At 36.0% G+C, this 24,988-nt stretch overlaps 1 protein-coding gene across 1 annotated transcript in view; it reads left to right on the top strand.

Moving 5' to 3' along the window:
* The window catches only part of St8sia4 (ST8 alpha-N-acetyl-neuraminide alpha-2,8-sialyltransferase 4), a 93,653-nt gene that overhangs the window by 6,576 nt on the left and 62,089 nt on the right, over positions 1 to 24,988 (top strand). Inside the window, exons 2-3 of the mRNA XM_013022073.1 lie at positions 1,264 to 1,395; positions 9,761 to 10,018. Coding sequence (XP_012877527.1) covers positions 1,264 to 1,395; positions 9,761 to 10,018 — 390 coding nt within the window. The remainder of the gene's footprint in view (positions 1 to 1,263; positions 1,396 to 9,760; positions 10,019 to 24,988) is intronic.

Below are 24,988 nucleotides of genomic sequence, written 5' to 3'. Positions count from 1 at the left end.
CTCTTTCTATCATCCAAGCAGAATTAGTTGTGGGGGTGTGGTTACAAGTAGAAAGCAGGACTTTGATAAGAATTTTTTTCTTTAAGTATCATGAACTCTTTTCTTTATATAAAAATAACTTCCATTTTAAAAAGGATGTTGGGTGCTGGGAAGGTGGCCCAGTGGTAGAGCGCTTGCCTTGCATGCCTGAGGCCTTGGGTTTGATTCCTCAGCACCACATAAGCAAAAAGAAATTTTAAAAAGCCAGAAGCAGCACTGTAGCTCAAGTGGTAGAGCGCTAGCCTTGAGCTGAAGAGCTGAGGGACAGCGCCCAGGCCCAGAGTTCAGGCCCTACGACCGGACCCCGCTCCCCACAAAAGGATGTTGTGATGCAGTCTTATTTATTTATTTTTGAGAAACATATACAGTGTTTGGTCTAAGGGTCTCAAGCTTGCTAAACAGGCATTCCACTGGCTTCTATCATGCACTCAGCCCTCTCTCTCTCTCTCTCTCTCTCTCTCTTTTTCAGTCGTGGGGCTTGAACTCTGGGCCTGGGCGCTGTCCCTCAGCTCTTCAGCTTAAGGCTAGCGCTCAACCACCTGAACCATACAGCACCACTTCCGGCTTTTTCTGCTTATGTGGTGCTGAGGAATCGAACTGAACTGAGGGTCTTATGCATGCAAGGCAAGCGTTCTACCACTGAGCTGCCTTCTCAGCCCCACCTTTTTTTCAAAAAATAATTTTATTTTCAAGGTGATGTACAGAGGAGTTACACATATATGTAAGGTAGTGAGTACATTTGTTGTTGAACTTGTTACCACTCCCTCATTTTTCTCCCACTTTCCCTTCCCCCAAGCTTACCCCAATTGTACAGTTCATTTCTAATATATTGTTTTGTGAGTATCGATGTTGCACTAGGTATTTTTCAGCAGAGGTCCCATAGTTTTGCTTCAACTCTCCTACCTTTATCTTTTTCCTATCTGGAATCAAATGCAATTACACTCAGATTCTGACTGAGAATGGATCTTGCTAACTTTTTTTTTTTTTTGAGGGATGGCCTTGAACTGTGATTCTCCTGATCTCTACCTTCTGAGCACCTGGGATTATATGCAAGACCCATCACCCTTGACCTCATTTAATTATGAGAACAACTTTTATGGTGCTTAGATTTTTCCTTCTAATAGAGGAAAAATATAGTGTTTGATTTTTTTCAACAGTAATGTTGTGCTAGTTAGACAAAATGCTTCTTGCTTTCACAAAGTTGGTAATTTTGTTTTCTTTCAGAGATGGTGAATTGAGTTTAAGCCGATCACTTGTCAATAGCTCTGATAAAATTACTCGAAAAGCTGGGACATCAATCTTCCAGCACTCTACAGAAGGTTGGAAAATCAATTCCTCTTTGGTCCTGGAGATAAGGTGAGTTTCTTTACTAAGACACAAAAATTTCACATCATGTTCTCAAATATGTTAATTAGCTCTATCCATCTTATATTGATCACTGGATGTATGAATTCTTTAATAACATGTGAACTAGTTTTACTTCTCTCTAAAGAAAATAAAATCATAAAAATGAAGTCATATCAAGAAACAAAGATGAATATGAGTATTTTGAATATAATGTTTTATACTAGTAGAATAAAATATTCAACTGATTACTAATATTTGAGATACTTTTATTTGCTCAGCATGAGAATAGATTTTGAGAATTGCTTTTTTCCTATTGAGTCTTCATTCTGACCTTAGGTTTTCTCAAGTAGATGAAACAGATCATCAACTTCTATTTTGTTGACATTATAAGTAGAGTTGATCTATCCATTGATGGTGTTTCTGTGAGCTCATGTAAAAAATGGGCAAAACTCAGATAATACAATTTCTGTACTTCTGCCTTATTTCCCAGACTAGATAGCATTAGCTGAAATGAACTCTTAAAATGAAACTCAATACCTACATATATCCAGGAAAATAATTTTCTCTGTTATAATCCTATTAATAAGGAAAACTAGTGCTACACCCACCTAATTATGGAAACAGGGAACATATTATCTTCCTCTGTAGTTTTGTTGTATTATTGCTGGTAAACATGTCTAAATTAAGGCCTTTTAGCTTAAATATGTAATTCAGAGCTCTAAAGCTTCAGGAAAATGGAATCAGTACACAATAATATGATTGTAGTTTTTAGCATTAGAAAAATGCTAATTAAGGGCTGGGAAGGTGGCTCAGTGGTAGAGCACTTGCCTTGCATGCATGAGGCCCTGGGTTCGATTCCTCAGCACCACATAAGCAAAAAGAAAAAAAAGCCCAAAGTGGCATAGTGGCTCAAGTGGTAGAGCACTAGCCTTGAGCTGAAGAGCTGAGAGACAGTGCCCAGGCCCAGAGTTCAGGCCCTATGACCAGACCCCCCCCAAAAAAAATTGCTAATTATTCAATGTTTAAACACTAGCACCAAGTCTTTTTTTTTTTAATTGTGAATATACTGTACAGAGGAGTTACAATTACATGGGCAAGATGAGTACATTTCTTATCAAGCATTGTAGCATCCTCCTTTGTTTCCCCTTCCCATCCCTTCCCATCTTTCCCCCCCACCCAATCCTCCCCCCCCCCATGAAAGTTGTAAAGTTTGTTGTTTTTTTTTCCCTTCCCCTCCACAAATTATACTGACATCAAATACAGTGAAAGCAGGGGTCATACCGTGGGGGAGAGACATACAAAGCAACAAAGAAATCATCTTATAAATGTGTTAGAAACGATCACATGAAAGAAAAAAACATTTGAATACATATCGTAGGGTTCATTTCCCTAACATCACCTTATCTGACCTTTTCTGCTTGACTCAGACATATACTAGATATAAGCACCAAGTCTTTAAAAGAGTATCTCATTAGGTAAAAGATAAGAGGCTGAACCATTTGCTTGAGTTATGAACTCACTTTTCTTTTCCCCCCTCATATAGATGATTAAAACCAGGTCTCTCTGTGCATACTATGAAAGCACTCTACCACTTGAATCATACCCCTCTCCTTTTTATTTGTATGCTATTTTGGAGCCAGGGTCTTACCATGCTAATTTGGCATGAGCTGGCCATGAACTTTTGATCCTTTTGCCTGGTTTACAGTTGTGTGCTACCATGCAAGACTCTACTCACTTCTTAGCTCATACCTACACATAACATAGATTATAAACAAATTAAAAGAAGAGTTTGCAAATGTTTTTTCTTTCTTGCGATTGTTTCTAACATATTTGTAAGATGATTTCTTTGTTGCTTTGTATGTCCCTCCCCCACGGTATGACCCCTGCTTTCACTGTATTTGATGTCAGTATAATTTGTGGAGGGGAAGGGAAAAAAAACAAATCGTTTAAATAGGGATACAGGTGTACCCATTGCAACAATAAGATGCACAAGTCGTTATGTCGGGAAAATGAACTTTACAACTTTGGCAGGGGGTGGGAGGGTGGGGGTGGGGTGTGGGGGTGGGAGATGGGAAGGTATGGGAAGAGGAAACAAAGGAGGAGGCAACAATGCTTGAAAAGAAATGTACTCACTATCTTGCCCATGTAATTGTAACCCCTCTGTACGGTATTTTCATAATTGCAACATTTGAATTAGGACCAGGCAAAGCAGTTTACAGAGTACATTTCAGCAAGGCAATCACTGCCTGTTGCAATTTATTGGAAATTGGGGCTGGAGAAGGTGGCTCAGTGGTAGAGCACTTGCCTTGCATGCATGAGGCCCTGGGTTCGATTCCTCAGCACCACATAAGCAAAAAGAAAAAAAGCTGGAAGTGGCGCTGTGACTCAAGTGGTAGAGTGCTAGCCTTGAGCTGAAGAGCTGATGGACAGCGCCCAGGCCCAGAGTTCAGACCCCATGACTGGACCCCCCCCAAAAAAAATATATATGAACTCAGCTATTATCAGAACAGCATAGTCACATGAATAGTTAGAAAAATATTTTTAGTTTAGTGTCACACCAAAGTTCCTTAACATATAAGATTTGTGGGTTAACGTGCTTTCACTGTATTTGATGTCGGTATAATTTGTGGAGGGGAAGGGAAAAACAAATCGTTTAAATAGGGATACAGGTGGACCCATTGCAACAATAAGAAGTAGAAGTCGTTATGTCGAAAACGAACTTTACAACTTTGGTGGGGGGGGGCGTGGAGGATTGGGTGGGGGGTGGGGGCAGGATGGGAAGGGGAAACAAAGGAGGAGGCTACAATGCTTGATAAGAAATGTACTCATTATCTTGCCCATGTAATTGTAACCCCTCTGTACAGTATTTTCACAATAAAAATAATTAAAAAAAAAGACTTGTGGGTTAACTATATAGGCTTTCTAAAAAAAAAAAAGAACTTCATATTACAATCACAGATTTACTTTGGAGAAAGATCTCTACACAATTCTGAAGCCATCTTCTACTTACTTTAGTAAATAGGTGACCTCTAGAATTAATCTTAAGGCATGAAGCTTATCTAGCTTATAGAATGGCAGATACAAGATTGAAACTCAGTCCTGCCTGATTGTTGGGCAGAGTCTTATTACAGAACAAGTCACTAGCTTGGAAGGATGTATTTTAACAATAAAAAAGAAAACAATTAAAGTGCATCTTTAAGGAGTACATGACATTTTTAAATCTGAGATTATAAAATACATCACTCATCCAATTTTACCAAGTTCTGGAGCAAATACCAGATGATAGCCCAAGAAGTAAATGATACTACAATATTTTTTTTCAAGTGTGAGTTTTTCTTCCAGTGTGATATTTGATATTATATATCTTACTATAATAGTTAGTACCCTACAAACAGACATCATAAACAATCTACTCGTTCCATCCTTTCAGAACAAATTGGTTTGCTGGAGTTATCTTTTAAGACAACCTATTTGTAGACATGAAAAAAAACACTTGGTATTTTTTGAGGCATTTTGTTCTATGCAATTATCAAATGAACTCCTATATTATTTATTTATTTATTTATTTTTGCTCTCAGTCACTGCCTAACACGTGCAAATACTGATTCTTAATACATGGCTCACAACCTTATTTGCTTTCCAAGTCGTGATATATTCCAGATCTAAGATACATCACACAAAACTTTCTGACCAGGTTAATGCCTTTTAAATTGAATTTTAGTTGCTAGCATACATGTGCTTGATGTTGGCAAGAAACTTACAGAGAGGAAAGAGTGGTATCTGGTAACCGGCTAGCTATATTTAACATTTCATAAGTGAAAACATTGTGTAGTTAATTGTCTGGGACTCAGGCTGCTATTTGCAGTGATGGATGATATTAAATGGGAAGTTCTATTTGAAAATTCAGTTGAAAAGTTTCTGTTCAGTTTCTATTTCTGTCAGTTTAACAGTCGAAACCAACCTTTCAGCTTAAGCTGCGTTTACTTCACAAAAAGTTAATTATGACTAAGAATCTTGGTCCCACTGAGAGTGAAATGCATCTTCAGATGGTTTCATTTATCTACAACATTGGAACAGTTACTGGATGTAAATGTTTGCTGTCTAAAGCAACGTTCAAAGCTGCGTTAACATCAAATGACAGTTACAGACCTACCAGTAATTTTTCATTGTTCTTTTATGTCACACACAGAAAACCTCTTAGAATATTTTTTAGTAACTTGACCACATATTAGATCAACATGTACAGATACAGCCTGTATAGTTATCATTTGCTCTTGCTGGTTATAGTTTTTTTTTGGAGCTTAGAAGTTGAGTTCAATTCTGAAATCATTTGTTTAGCTTGCTGCTAAATTCATTAACAATTATGTTAACAAAAGCATACTTCGTGAAACTAGGAATCTTTCAGCTCATAGTTTTTAAGCACAAAAGTTTTTCATGTTTTTAATAACAGTTACTTATATTTATAAAGTATAGATGTTTTTATCCTTTTATTTCTCCACATACTTATAGTCTGAAAAGCTGGACTTCTCTAATTCACAGAACTTTTATTTATTTATTTTTGTCAGTCAGGGCCTGTGCACTGTCTCTGAGCTTCTTCAGTCAAGACTAGTGCTCTACCACTTTAAGCCACAGCTCCACTTCTGGTTTTCTGGTGGTTAGTTATGATAAGAGTCTTAAGGACTTTTCTACCTGGACTGACTTTGAACTGTAACCCTCAGATCTCAGCTTTCTAGTCGCTAGGATAACAAGCATAAGCCACTGGTGATGGGCTTTCACAGAACTTTTATATACATCTGTAACTAAAAAAATATTTTTAGTCTTTCTTTACAATTTCAAAAGTTATTTACTTAAGTCACATTATTGCTTTTTAAAAAATTTTTATTATGAAAATACCGTACAGAGGAGTTACAATTACATGGGCAAGATAATGAGTACATTTCTTTCTTTTTTTTTTTTTTGATTTAGAGATGTTTATTGAGCAGCTTGTTCTGAGCAAACACCACACTAGACAATGTAGGGGATAAAAATATGCATAAAGGTAGTTTCTCAATCACTGAGGGACATGGATAATATAGCAAGGGAAATATGACTGTGGAAAAATAAATGGAATAAACTGCACAGAATGAGAAGTAACCTTGATAAGAAAGAGACACAGGGGAGTTCCCTTAGTACTGTGGAGTATTTTACATGCCATAATTTTCCCCATGCAAATACCAAAATGTTTAAATTGTATACCTACTTTAATTCGTCTAATTAAGCACTCTCTGGCCCTTCGCCCTTACTTAACTTTCATTCCTACTATTTTTTTTTTAGTTTTTTAATTTATTTTTTAATTTAATTTTATTTTATTTGTGAACATACTGTACAGAGGAGTTACAATTACATGGCAGGATAATGCGTTGAGTACATTTCTTTATTGTTTACTGATAATTGTTTTCAGTCCTCTATGCATTAATATCAGATATTTTTTCTTGTACATATTTAAGGATTAAATGATTGGATATATGTAAGAAAAAGATATACTGACATCATCCCTTTTGTCATTTTAACAAGACAAAAATTTTTTTTGGTCCCAAAACTTTGACTTTTATATTTTGATAAGCCTTTTTGTATTCACAGTATTTTTTAAATTAATTTTCAATTTATTTGTTTATTTTTATTGTAATACATTTTTATTGTAAAAATACTGTATAGTGGGTTACAGTTACATGAGCATTGTTGCCTTCTCCTTTGTTTTTCCCCTACCATCCCTTTCCTCCCACCTCTACAACTGCACTTCCCCCCAAAAAATTTGCTTTGAAAGGCACTTTTACTATGGTTGCTGCTACTATTAAAAATATAAATTACCAATGAGCTGGAAAAATACACAATTTATAGCCATCTTAAGAGCTACTCAAATGAGTGTATTTTCTTCTAAGAGATAGAATCATTTACTTTAAAAATTGATCTACTCGCTGGGCGCTGGTGGCTCACGCCTGTAATCCTAGCTACTCAGGAGGCTGAGATCTGAGGATCGAGGTTCAAAGCCAGCCCGGGCAGGAGAGACCGTGAGACTCCTATCTCCAATAAACCACCAGAAAAAACTGGAAGTGGCGCTGTAGCTCAAGTGGTAGAGTGCTCGCCTTGAGCTGAAGAGCTGAGCGACAGCGCCCAGGCCCAGAGTTCAAGCCCCACGACTGACAAAAAAAAAAAAAAAAATTGATCTACCCCTTTAGTATTATTTTAACATCAATTTTTCTACCAATAAATTTGATAAAGATGCATAACTATGGTGTTTATAAGACATATTTTAAGGTGTTTTGCTGCTAATTGTTTTATGCCACAGAAAAGGCACTGTTACTGGAAAGTCCCTTTCATTACTAATTACTAATAAAGGCAGTGTGGCCTTTATGACCAGCTGAAAGGGCTTTTCTCTTTTGTATTTCTGAGCTACCAAAATCCTCTTTTCTAACTTCACCTCTAACCTACTCACCAACCAAGCCAGTACTGGTTGAAGACATCTTCAAAGCCTTCTACAGCAATCCATTTAAATTCTGCTCAAACGAAAATGGTAACATCATCTAGCTGACAACCAAACCACATCCGTGCAGTCTCTGCTTTAGAGCCCGCTTTGTCATTTTCACAGGAAATAAATTTTGGTTGAAATACATGTGCTAAAGTTTTCACCATTTCCCCCCAACTAAATGGTTATTAATGAGTCTATGTTAATGGTTTTTCTTAAAACATATATTTTCCACTTTGGGTGTAGAATCACTGTGCTCTTCCTAGAATGAATGACTTCTGTAGATTTTCAATTTATAAACCCATAGTTGCTGATTTCAACAATAATTCTCTTGTAATCTGTATTCTTTTAAAATAAATCATGATGGTGTTGGATAGTATTTCTATCAGTTTTGTGATTTCACTCGTTTTATATATTACAAAGATTTCTTCTGTACATAGTTACTAAGACAACTTTAATTATTGTAATCTGTCCCTTCCTTCTCCAACTTAATGTCAGTTGAATCTATAGAGTTACATGGAAAGTTAGAACGCTTCTTCTTGCTGGGATACCTTCAGTTCATGGTCATTTCTGTTGCTAGTTGGGAAACTCCTTGAGTATCACTTAATTAGATGCCCCACACAAATAATAGATTACACTCCATCTTTAGAAGTCTAGACAATTGCTGGAGGTCCAAGCCTTTTCATCCCAGCTTTCAACTTTCAGTGTCTTACTAAAAAGCAGAAACTAACATAATCCAACATGTAAACCAAGTTTCCAAGGGCAACATATTGATTAGATATATTGTATGATTTCCAAGTTATGAGACACCAATAGATTTATCAGGTGCCTTTTAAAATTGTGCTTAACTTTCGCAATACTGGCAGTTTTCTGCTGTATGTTTTCTTATCTATCTATTTATTTATACCTAGTTATTAATACAAGTACCTGGTTACTTGCTTTTGTGTGTGTGTGTGTGTTTGCATAGGTTCTCACATCCATGAACAATGTAATATTGAGGATTTCATCAGTTAAGTCACTAATTAAAAAGAGATCTTAAAGTACAATGGTCAGATAAGCTGGTTGAGAAGCTTATTTCTTTCATGTCCTCATGTATTTCATATAGGCATTTCTCCTTTAAGAAAAGTAATTTTGTGACCATTCTACAATGTACTCAGTGGACTTGGATTTAAAAATTTGGAACTATCCAGATGACTTCTATTGCCCATGGAAAATTTCAGAGTCAAATACGGAAAAGAAAAAGGGTACAAAAGACAAAAAACAGTCAACTATCTCTAATACATAGTCCAAAGCTATTTCATTGATTCTGCTCAAATTATGTCCTCTATGCTCGAATTTGGAAGAAAAATTTCATAGACATTTAGTGCTACAATTTTAATTATATTTACAAAATGCACAAGCTGCATAAATATGATGTTCACTGGGAAATCTTTTTAATAGTGTTCACTGTAGTATAATTCAACATAATTTTGAGCTATTTCCATTTACCTTAACTAGACAACATTAAAAATGACTACACAAAATTGAATAACAAAATTGAATATTTAATTATACAAAGTCTAGTCATCCTAACTATTATATACAATAAACTAACTTTTCTTTAGCTTATCTTATAAATGAAATCTGTTTACTTTTCGTATCACAAATGGCAATATAAACTTTCGTTTACCAAAAAAATTGCAAACCTTACAAGAAAGATATTTTTTAAAGCAGATTATAATTTCCAATAGAATCTATTCCTATAGAATTGGATGATTAAATTACCACCTGAAATTAGTAGTTTATTAGTCTGTTTTACATGTTATTTTGTAAATGGAGTTGCCAGATGTTGGATATGTCCTTAACGCAAAGCTTTTCTTGGATTTCCTGCAGGAAGAACATTCTTCGCTTCTTAGATGCAGAGCGAGATGTCTCAGTGGTCAAGAGTAGCTTTAAGCCTGGTGATGTCATCCACTATGTGTTGGATCGACGCAGGACCCTCAACATTTCTCAGGATTTGCACAGCCTCCTACCAGAAGTTTCACCAATGAAAAATCGCAGGTTTAAAACCTGTGCGGTTGTTGGAAATTCTGGCATTCTTCTGGACAGTGGATGTGGAAAGGAGATTGACAGCCACAATTTTGTAATAAGGTAAGTTTCTTTCTCATCCTACAGGTTGTGTTTTTCCAGGCATTTTACTTACAAAATTGGAAGAAATGTTGGAATTTATTATTATATTAAACACTAAGAACTTAACCATCGGTCTTTCATGTCCTTTGCTGCGTCATATCTAAACCTCCATTTTACATAGAATAGAAAATTAAGATTGCTATTTAACTGATCATTATATCAATGACAGAAGTTAGTTTTCAGGGTTGGAGAAAATAAAAATTTTATTATATATAATACTTATGAAAAACAACATTTTTTTAATATCATCTTTATACTCATTACCTGAAGATTATGGTCAAGCATGGTGGTTCATTGCCTGTAATCCCAGCTAGTTGGGAGGTAGACATTAAAATAAACTGCAGTTCAGAACCAACCTAAAGTTAGTTTGGTAAGGTGGTTCACATCTGTATTCAAAGTTAAGTTAGAAGCACAGGCATGAAAACCATGATCCCAGGCAAATCCCATTCAAAAGCATGAGACCCTAACTGGAAAGTACTTAATGCAAAACAATGATGGCATGTGACTTAAGAGGTAGAGCATCTGCCAAACAAGCACACAGCCCTATATTCAAACTCTAAAAGTATAATAATTATTATTGATAGAGCAATGAATTATCAAGACTGTAATGTAGTCAGGTGGTAGATGTAAGCTAATTATATATTTTTCTTCACAATTACTTGAGAGAGTCAAAAACATAGTTTATAAAGCTTGTATTTTATTTTCTTGGCCAAATTGCCTTCATTGTTCAATATTTGTGGTATTTATGGTATGATAGTAATTTTTAGACTTTGAGTTTTTCACATAGTTAAATGTATCTATGTGTTTTTTTTGATTTGTTTTTTATTATTGTGAAAATACCATACAGAGGGGTTACAATTACATGGGCAAGATAGTGAGTGCATTTCTTATCAAGCATTGTTGCCTCCTCTTTTGTTTCCTCATATCATCCCTTCCTCTCTCCACCCCACCACTCCTATCCACCCTACTACCACCCCCCCATCCCCCATTCTCCCCACCCTGCCAAATTTGTAAGTTCGTTTTTCGACATAACGTTTTGTATATCTCATTCTTGTAATAGGTCCAACTGTAACCCTATTTAAACAGTTTGTTTTTTCCCTTCCCCTCCACAAATTATATCAACATTAAATACAGTGAAAGCAGGGCTTATACCTTGGGGGAGGGACATACAAAACAACAAAGAAATCATCTTATAAATATCTTGGAAACAATCGCAAGAAAGAAAAAAAAACATTTGAATCCTTATCTTGGGGTTCATTTGGCCTAACATCAACTTGTCTGACAGTTTCTGTTTTCAAACTCATTCTATGAAGCCATCATAACTCTCATCCCCAAACCAGGCAGGGACTCATCAAAGAAAAGAGAACTATAGACCCATTTCTTTTTTTTGGGGGGGTCCGTCGTGGGGCTTGAACTCTGGGCTTGGGCGCTGTCCCTCAGCTCTTCAGCTCAGGTTAGCACTCTACCCCTTGAGCCACAGTGCCACTTCCAGCTTTTTTTCTTTTTTGCTTATGTGGTGCTGAGGAATTGAACCCAGGGCCTCACGCATGCAAGGCAAACGCTCTACCACTGAGCCACCTTCCCAGCCCGTAGACCCATTTCTTTGATGAACATTGATGCAAAAACTTCTCAACAAAATGTTGGCCAATCGACTTCAAGAATTCATCCAAAAAATCATACACCACGATCAAACAGGATTCATTTCAGGGATGCAAAGCTGGTTCAATATATGCAAATCAATTAATATAATTCATCACATCAAGAAGAGCAGGGAAAAGAACCACATGGTTATCTATGTGGTTTTTTGTTGATGACAAAGACATTTGATGAACTGTTTTGTTAGTGGATTGCATCACTAATACTAATTCAAATATCAGTGTTTTGATTCAGTTTACTTCTTTGGGGACTAATTGCTGAATGAATGATATGTATTGAAATGTAAAACATGATACATGATATAAAGATAAAAACTGTCTCTATAAGAGAATGATAAGAGGGAAAACATACTGAGTGGCAAATATTTGAATCCCTGAAGACACACTAGAATACATGTAAAAATAGAGATCTTAAAAAATCTTATTGAGGGGCTGGGAAGGTGGCTAAGTGGTAGAGTACTTGCCCCCCGTACATGAGGCCCTGGGTTCTATTCCTCAGCATGACATAAGCAGAAAAAGCTGGAAGTGGTGCTGTGGTAGAGCGCTAGCCTTGAGCTGAAGAGCGAAGGGATAGCACCCAGGCCCAGAGTTCAGGCCCTGCGACAGACAAAAAAATAATTTTTTTGAAATAGTGTTCAAAATAAAGTAATACATTGTGAATTTATCAATTACAATTAAGACAGGATTTTCAAAAAAAATCTGTAGTAGCTTTGAAAAAAATCACACCACTACATTATTAGGTAAATGCAATGATAGTAACAAAGATAAGTATAAACATTACGCCCTGTTATTTTACCTTTTCTCAAGTTCAGGGTTAAATATTGATTGAAAATAAGTCTTTGAAACTCTGACCTCTTAAACTAATTGAAATACAAGATAAACCCTGTACATGGAAAAAATCATGCAAAGTGAAAGAAAAAAAGATTCACAATGAGAGAATAAAAACAGAAGAGCTTCAGACACTGATGTCTGGCTGACATTTGGATATAAAGGAATTTTGAAGTTATTAGCGTTTGTGCAGTGACCAAAGCACACACATAAAGACACATATAATGAAAGGCATTGCAATGTAAAGAAGGTAGTTTAGAAAGGTGATTGGCACTGGAAGACAATGTTTCTAGCATGACTCACTTCTTAATTGTGGCCTTGAGGCTTGCCCAAGCTGTTAAATGCAACTTGATTTCTGACTCTAAATTGAACACTGCTTTTACATGGTGGCAATGAAAGAAGCTAGGCACTGTAGTTGAAGATCCATTCTTTGATTTTAATTTCTGTTCTGTCTTTGTTGTCCCCCAAGGTCTGCGAACTGGAGTCTGCATTTTTTCCAGTTGAAAAACATAATTCCTTCATATTAGATTGTACCCCTTGGAAGTGGATTTCTACCTTCTTCCTATATTAAGAGGGCCTAGTGACACTCCTTGAATTACATCATAGTCAATTATTTTCATTTTCCCTGCATTCCATTCCTAGAATCTGCAGGCCCAGCTCCTTATCTCTCTCTCCTACAGTTGTCTTTGGCTAGGCTATACAAGTTTACAGACTGCTGGGCTTTAGTCTATTGGTGAGAACAATTCTCATTACATGAAATCCTGCTGCTCATCTCTTTTTATTTCCTCTGCGTGTAAGAACTGTGCTCTCTTTCACTAGCCAAATACAAACACTGGGCCACCTGGCAGCATTGCCCCCAGAATTGTGTGCGTAATTGCGACTGTATATAACTACTAATCAACTCCATGTTTCATTCCGCAAAATATCATGAATCTAAGGATATGGATAATTCTTTCTTAGCTTTTAATGACATTGGTACCCAATATTTGTGCCTAATTTGTATACTTAAAAACTGTATTATCTACTTGGGCACCGGTGGCTCACACTTGTAATATTTGCTACTCAGGAGGCTGAGATCTTAGAGTCATGTTTGAAGCCAGCTTAGCCTGGAAAGTCCCTGAGATATCTCCAATTAACCACCAGAAAACTGGAAGTGCCAGTGTGGCTCAAAGTGATAGAGCCCTACCCTTGAGCAGAAGCAGCTTAGGAAGAGTGTTCAAGCCCCATGACTGACAAACAGAACAAAACAAAATATGTTCTCTTTAGATCATTAAACTCAAATTGTTATCTTGCAATATATTTTTAACATTTCTATAATAATCCAACTCCAATTCTGTCTACTTCAATTTTCTCTAGTACACTATTTACCTGACCAAACTTTATGTTCTATTATCCTAAAACTTGAATCTGCCTTACAGCAGTACTGGCTGGCGGATTTTCAGTTCTACTGTGTGGTCTGGGGTCACTATTGCTTACCAACTGACAGTAAACATTTCTGTAGGAGGACTATCTTTGCAGCTTCCTATCTGAGAACTTGAATGTGCAGTTTCATTTCAATCAGTTACATTTCAACATATTCAACCTCAATAGAGTCTTTATCTGTTTTCAGACTTAATGAGTATATATTACCCACATGTTCAAACATAAAATTATTTGCCTTCTTAACTGACAAAAACAAGTAGCATGGGAAAAACACTTTGAGAAATTTTGAATAATATGGAAATAGTTCCACAGAAGATTAATGTGGAATTACAAAAGTTATGATATATGGATATATTGCAACAAAATTAGATTTATTAGGTATTTTAGTGTAGTTTTAGGACTTTGGAACATCATTTCACATTCTCCCAACACATTCTTGTAAATCTACAATCTGCTAGATTATTCCATAGTTACTAATATCCTATAAATATTACCTGCATATGAAACTAGAAATTTTAGACCAGACTACAGAATGTGATATAAAAAGGAACATGTTAGGTAGCATTTATTCAACTACAGTGTGGAAATTTAGTGAACCCAGACATACATAAATTATTGGGTTTATTTTGTTTCAGAATTACATATACTCCCATGGGCACATATATATTTAAGTTTCTCTTCAGGTTTAATATGCATGGGAAAAATATAATCACCTCAAAGTAGTCTTGATTCTTTTCCTTCCTTAGTATTTTATTTAGAAATCATGAGAAAATTGCATCCAAAGTTTATTCTGAATCTGGTGATTTCTCCTGCCACCCAAGCACCATTTTTCTTAGAAGTATATAATAGTTGATTAATGTATCTCCCAAGCTTCACATTCCGTTAATTCTGAAGCCCAAATCTTCCTGGATTGTACATATTCTACCGCTATCAGAATCTGTCCCTGTTTCCTTTTGCAGTTTTGCATTACATATTTATTGCTTTATTGTTTATCTTCCTAAATAGAATGTGGGAGAGATACATTTACAAAGTTTTATTTTAGTTTTTAGAGAAATTAGCTGCTATGTTTATATGTTTTGTTAATATTTGTGTAATGTCGGGAGGCAAGAAGGCAAGCAATATGCATTGAAGGAAGGAGAGATGAGGAAAAGAAAGAAGAGAGCATGAAGAAAGATGCATGGGAACAAACCCACTCTGCATGAGAGGAAATCACTTGCACATACTCATTCGGTCTTGCATTCATACAATTCTTGGATACCTATACAAAGAGGGTCACATCTTCTCCTTTAAAACTCTCACCTGTCCAGTTGTTACCTTTTCTAAACATTTGGTAACCAGGCTTCAGAAGAGGATGTAAGCTCTCTTTGTAATTACTGCAGAAGCCTTCTTACTCTCTTTTATGGAGTAAACTGTTAATCTAGCCCTTATCTGGATTTTGGTCTACTACCTAGCATGGGCAAAAAAGATGATCTTTGTTTCTTTTTATCTGCCTTTTCATTTACTCAATTTATTTTCAATGAAAACCTGTATTATGAGGTGGGCACATATGCACCAGTGGCTCACACCTGTAATCCTAACTACTCCGGAGGCTGAGATCTGAGGATTGAAATTCAAATCCAGCCCAGGCAGCAAAGTCCACAAGACTCTTACCTCCAATTACTCCAAAATGCGGAAATGGAGGTATGGCTCAAATGGTAGGACACTAGCCTTGAGAAGAAAAACAAGGTCCAGGGAGAATGGTCAAGCCCTGACTTCAGCCTTTGGACTAGCACAAAAGGACAACAACAACAAAACCCTATGTGTTACATTATAGTTATAACAACTTTATGAATCTTACATCACAATTTTGTTATGGTTAAATTTATGTAGCTTTAGTGTTATTAATGTAGTGAGATACTGTAGAGAAGGGGTCCTGAGTGTGACAGTTGGTATGTTTTAGAGTCATCTTGTTTTCTAAACTCATACCATGTCTGTTATATTATTCCTAAAAGACCCAGTGTTCATAAAGCATAAAGCAATTGGTCAGGTTGGTGATATTTTTTTTGTCAGTCCTGGGGTTTGAACTTGGGGCCTAGGCACTCTCCCTGAGCTTTTTTGCTCAAGGTATCACTCTACCACTTGAACCATAGCACCACTTCTGCCTTTTTCTGTTTATGTGGTACTGAGGAATAGAACTCAGGGCTTCATGCATGCTAGACAAGTGTTCTCCATTAACCCACATTCTCAGCCTTACGTTAAATTTTCTTAATATGTTTTTTATTGTAAAAATACTGTACAGGGCGTTACAGTTACATGAGCAAGGTAATGAGTACATTTCCTGTCAAGCATTGTTACCTCCTCCTTTGTTTTTCCCCTACCATCCCTTTCCTCCCATCTCCACAGCTACACTCCCTGCCGCCACCTCCCTAAATTGTAAAGTTCATTTTTCAACGTAGTGTCTTTTGCCTCTCATTGTTACAATGGGTCAACCTATATACCTATTTAAGCATTTTGTTTTTTTCCCTTCCCCTCCCCAAATTAGAAAAGTGTATATAAAAGATGAAGGACACCAGCATCAAATACAGTGAAAACTGGGGGGAAGGAACATACAAAGAAACAAAATAAATCACATGATACATTATAAATACATTAGAAACAATAGCAAGAAAGAAAAATAAAAACTACTTGTGTCCCTATCTTGGGGTTCATTTCGCTGAACATCATCTTATCTGGTCATATGTACATAGCTTTTGACCTTTTCTGCTTGTCCCAGACATGTACTAGTTATTATGATCTCAAATTTTATTTGAAACAAGGACGTTGAACCTTCCTATATTAACTCGCAATATGAAAACCATTGGTTGGTGTTTGAGTGTTGTAGATGGTAGGACTAGAACCTTAGGTAGCTCTTTGCACTTTTCCAACCTATGCTATTTTCTAAGTTTAGTAAGAACTAATAGCAACTAATCCTGTAAGATCATGCTTGTATTATGGTGTAACCAAGATGTATAGAAAGTAAGGCAAAGCATCTTAATAAAAGCATAAAAACAATTGTCACAGACATGTTATTTTCTCTGTTGTATATTTTTATTACTTTCCAAATCTAGAAGTTGAGGTGTTTTTTGATTAATATGTGTACCAGAGGAATATAACTCAGGTTTGTTTGCTTTTTATTTTCCTGCAAAGAAATCTGATGTTGTCAGAAAAAAAATACCTCTTGTATAGAATTCATCACTGCAGTAAAACCATTTTTGTTATGTAATAGCTAATTGAGTGATTCCTTAGGCTCTTGCATTATCATTTTAATTATAAATTTATGAATGCTCACCTAGCACATTCTATAATACTCAATAGCAAACATATTTAAAGGCATTTCTCAATAATTGTATGCTGAAGAATTTTTTTTTACTCAAGCAGTAAACAAGACACCAGCAGTTGTTTGCAACTGAATAGCAAGTGGTGACAAAGTTCAATTATCATTTAAAAGCTGTCATTCAAAATAGGAAAAAGCAAATGAGCAAAGTATTAAGAGAATAGATGAGAATGAAAATTTTGTAACTTCTTAATAAGCACTGTCTTCTTGCCAATTGATATATGATTCATTTTCTTCAATTTTATTAATTAGGATAGTTTTCTCCAAACAAATTAGCCACAGAAGTTGTTCCTATGTCTGGCAATGTAAATAAAGAACTACATTCTCCCAATGCTTGCATGAGCTTTAATTTAGTTCTTTTTAAAAGCTTAAAGGACATAGGGAACTTTGAGATCAAGGAAATTATGTAAGAAATAAAACAAAGTCTAGAATTACCTACTTTTCCTTGAGTAAAAAGCAAATTGGCTTAATCTTGAAGTTGATGGTTTATAATGAATAGTTGGAAGGTATGACCGTGACTGATTTAAATACAGTACAAAAATGACAGATACCATAGTTTGAGTTAGCAAAAGAAAACGTTTAGCCTGTAAAGTTTTAAGTTATTTTAGAAGTTTTATATTTTCTCTAGAATACTTATTTTCTATTTTGACAGTTGTATTGTGCTTTTGCTTAATAGCCTGATGCTTGTGGTAATCCTTCAATCCCACAATTCTAATATAGTTCATTAACAACAACCAATAAATCACTTCATTATGGTCACAGGGTCTCCAAAGACAGCATAAATCCAGACTTCCAATATCCTAACAGGGCTTAGATATTTGCTTTAAAATCTAATAAAAACATCTTTCTTGAAATCCTTTGTTATCCATATTTACTTTAGAATATTTGCTTTACAATTCAACAGTCTCATTCTTCTTTGAGCTACTTTGCTATCCATACCAAAATATTAGAATTATCTCAACTTTTTAGTAAAAAAATAGAATATTTTAAATTTCTTACTTTTCTTGAGATGTATTGTGTAATTTTTTTGTGGTTGTAGATATGATTGGCCTGGCTGTTTGTATGCCAGTGTGTGTTTGTATTTTCTTTTTTTTTTTTTGCCAGTCCTGGGCTTGAACTCAAGGCCTGAATTGCTGCCCCTGAGCTTCTTTTGCTCAAAGCACTCTACCATTTGTCACAGTGCCACTTCTAAAGATAAGCATCTTATGGATTTTCTGCCCAGTCTGGCTTTGACTTCCATCCTCAGATTTCAATCTCCTGAGTAGCTAGGGTTGCAGGTGTGAGCCACTGACACCTGGCTTCCTTTTTCTTTTTCTTTCTTTCTTTTTTTGATGAGATACAAGTTTTTGAAGAAGAATGACCTGTCTTGTCTGGTTGGTGAGGGAACTTGTTATTGGAGTAACTTCCCAAGAATCAGATTCAACAAAGTCTTGTGTCCAAGTTGATCTATATATTTCTAAGTCAAAGCAGTAGTTTCAGATAAAAATCTTTATTCAGTATCAATTGGAATTTCAGCATGACCTTTTCTATGACATGGGTCAGATATAAAGGAATGAAATCTTATCATCTTTACTATGTGTTAGAATGTATTCTTGCAAGAAGACCTGAATCTCTTGTTCCATTAAACATATTATGATCAATGCATATTTTGTTAGAATGTATTCTTGCAAGAAGACCTGAATCTCTTGTTCCATTAAACATATTATGATCAATGCATTTTTATATTTGTATACCTCAAGATACAGATAGGTGGTCCATTTCTTAATATATACAGTTATGGTTGCACAGAAAGAAGTTTGACCAACATAGGAAAATAAAAGTCTCTTGACACAAGTTGGACATTTATTCTTTTGGACCTATAATCTTTTCTGGTAACAGTAGCTCATAAAATGTGATGAAGGCCATGTGATGGCAAATCATCATTTGGCTGGAAACTAGCAAATATTTGACTAGTATAATTCATATAGATCAACCATTTACTATCTGCTTGATGAAGTAAGCTAATCGTAGAATGAGAGGAAATACTATTTTACAATGATCTCTCAGACTTATTTCTTCAAAGAAATTGAAAGTTTGAAAACTCTAGCTTTTACTTTGTTAAGACTGCAAGAAACTATGATTTTCCTCTATCAGATTTCTCAACAGTAGAGTAAACACAGGTCATAAAGTGTATAAAAATAACTTGCATGTGTAATTGTGTTTCAAGTACTCTCCTTTTCTTCTTGAGGAAGAATTCACCTTTTTGAAAAGCGTTCATATCTCATATTGTTAAGTATAGGGAGGCTTAATTTTATGCAATATCGTTTTTATTTAATTAATATAAGAACAATTCCAAATATTTGCTTGACTGATTCTTCACTTCTAACATCAATAGTTATGATGTGTAAAGACAGAAATAAGGAAAAAAATTATGGCAGTAACATATTTTAGTTTGTATTGTCTGATTCATTAAATATAATAGATACATAGGGATATATAGAAAATACAAAGATAGATAGATGATAAATGGATGGATAGGTGGATAAAAAATAGGTTATTTTTAAAAATCCAGAAGGTGATAGGTAAATGGATGAGAGAGAGAGACAGAAAGAATATGACTTTAGAATATGCCTACACAGGAAAATCATAATAATACTGTATACAAGAGTCAAATCCAAGTTTATTGCAAGTGATACTGGATAAAAATTTTTATTCTCTTTATATTTTATTGTTTTAATTTAGGTTAGTTTTTGTTTTTGTTTTGTTTCTGTTTTTGTTTTTTGTTTTTGTCAGTTGTGAGGCTTGAACTCTGGGCCTGGGCGCTGTCCCTCAGCTCTTCAGCTCAAGGCTAGTGACCTTCCACTTGAGCCACAGTGCCACTTCAGGTTTTTCTGGTGGTGGTTTGGAGATAAGAGTCTCTTGGACTTTCCTGCCCAGGCTGTCTTTGAACCTCAGTCCTCAGATCTCAGTCTCCTGAGTAGCTAGGATTACAGCCATGAGTCACCAATGCCAGGATTTGATTAGCTTTTTATATACACAATTACTTTGAGTCTTGACTAGTTATCTGTTGACTGATCACAGAATATCAGAATAACAGAACTCCACAACTTTCCATATCCTCCCTAACATTTAGCCAACAATGTACAATATACTATCCCACAATATACAATATACAACCATTATTTTTAAAATGTGTCATAAAAGTAGCACAACTTTTTGTGTGAAGTGACAAGTAACCTATCTGCGCAAGTTTTTCATAGAAGAAAAATGTCCAGACTGGATAACAGGTGAATCTGTCTATGGCACAATGTCATGATTCTGAGGATGTAATAACTAACAGCTGTAATTGATCACTGATACTATTTGATCGAATGTCACGACTTACCTTGCTTAAGCAGTGATACTAGAAAAAAATAACTTAATGTCAATGATTTCACAATCATTGGATAATAGCTTAAAAACACTAACTTGTCAGTTCTGCATAAGTAGTTGGAATGTCTATTTATGTTAATTTATTACTGTAATTCTTCATTCTTTTACTTCATTGTATCTTTCACCATCTTTCTTCTAAGCTAAACCATTTTATTCTATTGAGTCCTTTTGTATTTCTTTTGTTTTTAATTTTTAATTGCTTTATTGTTGTTTTAGAGGTGGTATACAGCATGGTTACTTTTGTATTTATCAAGTAATAAGTACATTTCCTTCCTTTGGCATATCTCAGCCATTCCCTTTCTCCCATCTCTACCCACAACTTTCATGGTTCACTTTCATCTATGTCCAGTGCAGCCAGTGAGCTCTAGTGCTGCAATTTTCACCTGTTTTTCACTGATTCTGTGCCCTCCCCCTCACCTTCCCTCAGATGTGCAAATGAATATACCATAGACAAGGCAAAGAATAGAGAGTCATCAAAAACAAGACAAAACAAAAAACAACAAACTGTTGAACATCGAACTTTACAATTTAGGCAGGGCAGGGGGAGTATAGTTGTGGAAGTGGGAGGGAAGGGATGGTAGGGGTAAAACAGAGAGGAGGCAACAATGCTTGCTAAGAAATGTACTCATTACCTTGCTCATGTAACTGTAACCCCTCTGTACAGTATTTTCACAATAAAAAACTTATTTAAAAAAAGAAAGAAAAGTCCTTTGTTTCCATATTTTGGATTTTAGTATGTATGTTGAGAGAGAGAAAGAGAGAGAGAGAGAGAGAGAGAGAGAGAGAGAGAGATGCTTGGTGAGTATTAAGAATCATGCATAATTTGTCCCACTACATATTTTTTATTTTTTGATTGGTTACATAAATTCCCAACATTTACAGTATTGTGAGATAGTGATAGTTAAAGTCACAAACACATTTTAACCTCCATGAGGCAAATTGTCATTTTCGTGGTCTATAAAGTTTGTGAATTCTATGAGCTTTGACAATACAACTATTTCCTCCACATTGGGTAGTATGTACATTTCTTTCCTTTTGCTTAGTGTGAGCTGTTTCCTCTTTCCCTCTCATTCCCTCCCTCCCATTGCTGCCCTTGAATTTCATCAATGTTTTCATCAATGTGCAGTGCAGCTGATGGGCCCCTCTGTTGTATATTTTCCTGTTTCCCTTTGGATCTGTTTCCTCCTCCTAGCTTCCCTCAGATGTGCACATTTATATATATATATGTGTGTGTGTGTGTGTGTGTATATATACACACACATATAGGTGGTCAACAACATGGGGTCATTTAGTAATGATACAACAAGATGAGGGAGGTCTTTGTTCTTGAGTCCTGTTTACTTTGTCATATCCCCTTGAATTTTGATTTAACATACAATACCAGGGAGTCCGTGTGCCATTTGTCTCTTTGCTCTTGGCTTACCTCAGTCAAAATGATTTTTTTTTCTAGTTCCATCCATTTCCCCATGAATGCCATTATTTTGTCCTTTCTAATGGCTCCATGGTATTCCATTGCATATAGGTACCACAATTTGTGGATCATCCTTAGTGGTCATCTGGATTGTTTCCATAGCTTGGCTATTGTGAACAGTGCTGCAATGAACATGAAGGTACATGTATTTTCATATCCTGGTTCCTGTTGCTCAGGGTAGATACCTAGGAGTGGTATGGCTGGGTCATAGGGGAGGTCTATATTTAGCTTTTTGAGTTACCTCCAGACTGCTTTCCAAAGTGTTTGTATTAGTGTACATTCCCACCTTCAGTGCAATAAGATTCCTCTTTCTCTGCATCCCTACCAGCATTTGTCATTGGTTGAATTTAGGATGTGGGCTGGGGTAAGGTGGAATCTCAGGGTTGTTTTATTTGCATGTCCTTTACAGCCAGGGATGATGAACATTTTCTCATTTGTTTCTTTGCCATTTTTATCTCTTCTTCTGAGAAGTCTCTCTTTAGTTCCCTTGCCTATTTAGTAATTGGTTTGTTAGGTTTGGGAGGGATTAGTTTCTTGAGTTCCCTATATATAATGGATATTAGGCCTTTGTCTGATATATTGTCAGTAAATATCTTTTCCCAATTGGTTGGTTGTCTTTCTAGTTTGGAGCTATGTCTTTAGCTGTGAAGAAACTTTTTTATTTTAAGGTAGTCCCATTCATGGAGTCTCTCTCCCATTTGTTGTGACCCTGAGATTCTGTTCAGGAAGTTCCTGTCATAGGGTGCCTATGAGTTCTAGTATCTCTCCTACTCTTTTCTGCAGTAGTTTCAAAATTTCAGGTTTAATGTTAAGATCTTTAATCCATTTTGAGTTGATGTTGATGCATGGTGACAGGCTGGGATCTACTTTTAATTTTCTGCATGTGGCTGCCCAGTTTTCCCAGCACTAATAGTTGAAGAGGCTATGCTTCTTCCACTGTACATCTTTGGTTCCTTTGTCAAATATCAGCTGACTGTAAGTATGTGGTTTTATTTCTGGATCTTCTAATCTATTCTATTGGTCTTTGTGTCTCTTTTTATGCCAATACCAAGCTGTCTTTGTTATTATGGCTCTATAGTAGAGTTTGAAATCTGGTATTCTGATCCCTCCATTGTTGTTTCTTTTGCCTAGAATTGCTTTGAGTATTCTAGGTCTTTTATTGTTCCATATGAAATTTTGGATTGTTTTCTCTATTTCAGTAAAGTACATCATTGGGATTAATGGGAATGACATTGAATTTGTATATCAATTTTGGCAGTATGGCCATTTTCACTATATTAATTCTGCCTATCCAAGAACATGAAAGATCTTTCCATTTCCTAGTGTCCTCTATGATTTCTTTCTTTAGGTTTTTATAGTTTTCATTAAATAGTTGCTTTACATCTTTGATGAGGTTAACTCCTATTTTTTGAGGTTATTGTGAATGAGGTTGTTTCCTTGATTTTCCTTTCTGCTTGTATGTTGTTGCTGTACAGAAAGGCAACTGATTTTTGTGGGTTAATTTTGTATCCTCCTACTTTGCCGAAGTGGTTTATAAGTGCTAAAAGTTTGGGGATGGAGTTTTTGGGATCGTTAAGGTATAATATCATGTCACCTGCAAAGAGGGATAGTTTAATTTCTTCCTTCCCTATGCAAATGCCTTTAATGTATTTTTTTACCTTATTGTTCTGGCTAAGGATTCCAAAATTATATTGAAGAGGAGTGGAGAGAATGGACATTGTTGCCTTGCTCCCGTTTTTAGGAGAATTGGTTACAGTTTTTCCCCCTTAAGTATAATATTGGCTATTGGTCTGTGGTATAGGGTTTTTATTGTTTTAAGGAATATTCTTTCTATTCATATTTTCTCCAGAGCTTTTAACATGAATGCATGTTTTATTTTTTCAAAAGCCTTTTCTACATCAATTGAGATAATTATGTAGTTCTTGACCTGGGAACTGTTGATATGATGGTCCTTTTGTATTTATTCTTTTTTTAATTATGTTTTTATTGTGAAATACTGTACAGAGGGGTTACAGTTACATTAGCAAGGTAATGAGTACATTTCTTATCCAGCATTGTTGCCTCCTCCTTTGTTTTTCCCCTACCATTCCTTCCCACCTCCTTAGCTAAGACCCCCCACCCCACCCCACCCCCGCCTAGGCCCAAAGAAACATAGGTCCCATGGTTTCCCATATTTGCAGTAACTAGTATATGTCTGGGACCTTTAGTATTACTTTTTTTTTGAGGGGGGGTCCGATTGTGGGGGTTGAACTCTGGGCCTGGGCCTGTCCCTCAGTTCTTCAGGTCAAGGCTAGCACTCTACCACTTGAGCCAAAGCTCCACTTCCGGCTTTTTTCTTTTTGCTTATGGGGTGCTGAGGAATCGAACCCAGGGCCTCATGCATGCAAGGCAAGCACTCTACCACTGAGCCACCTTCTCAGCCCTGTATTTCTTTTTTTTTTTTAAATACGTTTTTTATTGTGAAATACTGTACAAAGGGGTTACAGTTACATGAGCAAGGTAATGAGTACATTTCTTATCCAGCATTGTTGCCTCCTCCTTTGTTTTTCCCCTACCATCCCTTCCCACCTCCTCAGCTAAGACCCCCACCTCCACCCCACCCCCGCCTAGGCCCAAGGAAACATAGGTCCCATGGTTTCCCATATTTACAGTAACTAGTATATGTCTGGGACTTTTTATATTTCTTTTTTCTTTTTCTTTTTTGGGGTCCGGTCGTGGGGCTTGAACTCTGGGCCTGGGCGCTGTCCCTCAGCTCTTCAGCTCAAGGCTAGTGCTCTACCACTTGAGCCACA

Source organism: Dipodomys ordii, unplaced genomic scaffold, assembly GCF_000151885.1.
Source record: "Dipodomys ordii isolate 6190 unplaced genomic scaffold, Dord_2.0 Scaffold59, whole genome shotgun sequence".
Lineage (NCBI taxonomy): Eukaryota > Metazoa > Chordata > Mammalia > Rodentia > Heteromyidae > Dipodomys > Dipodomys ordii.
Note: the sequence above shows the minus strand (reverse complement) of the source record. Positions and strands in the feature narration are given on the sequence as shown.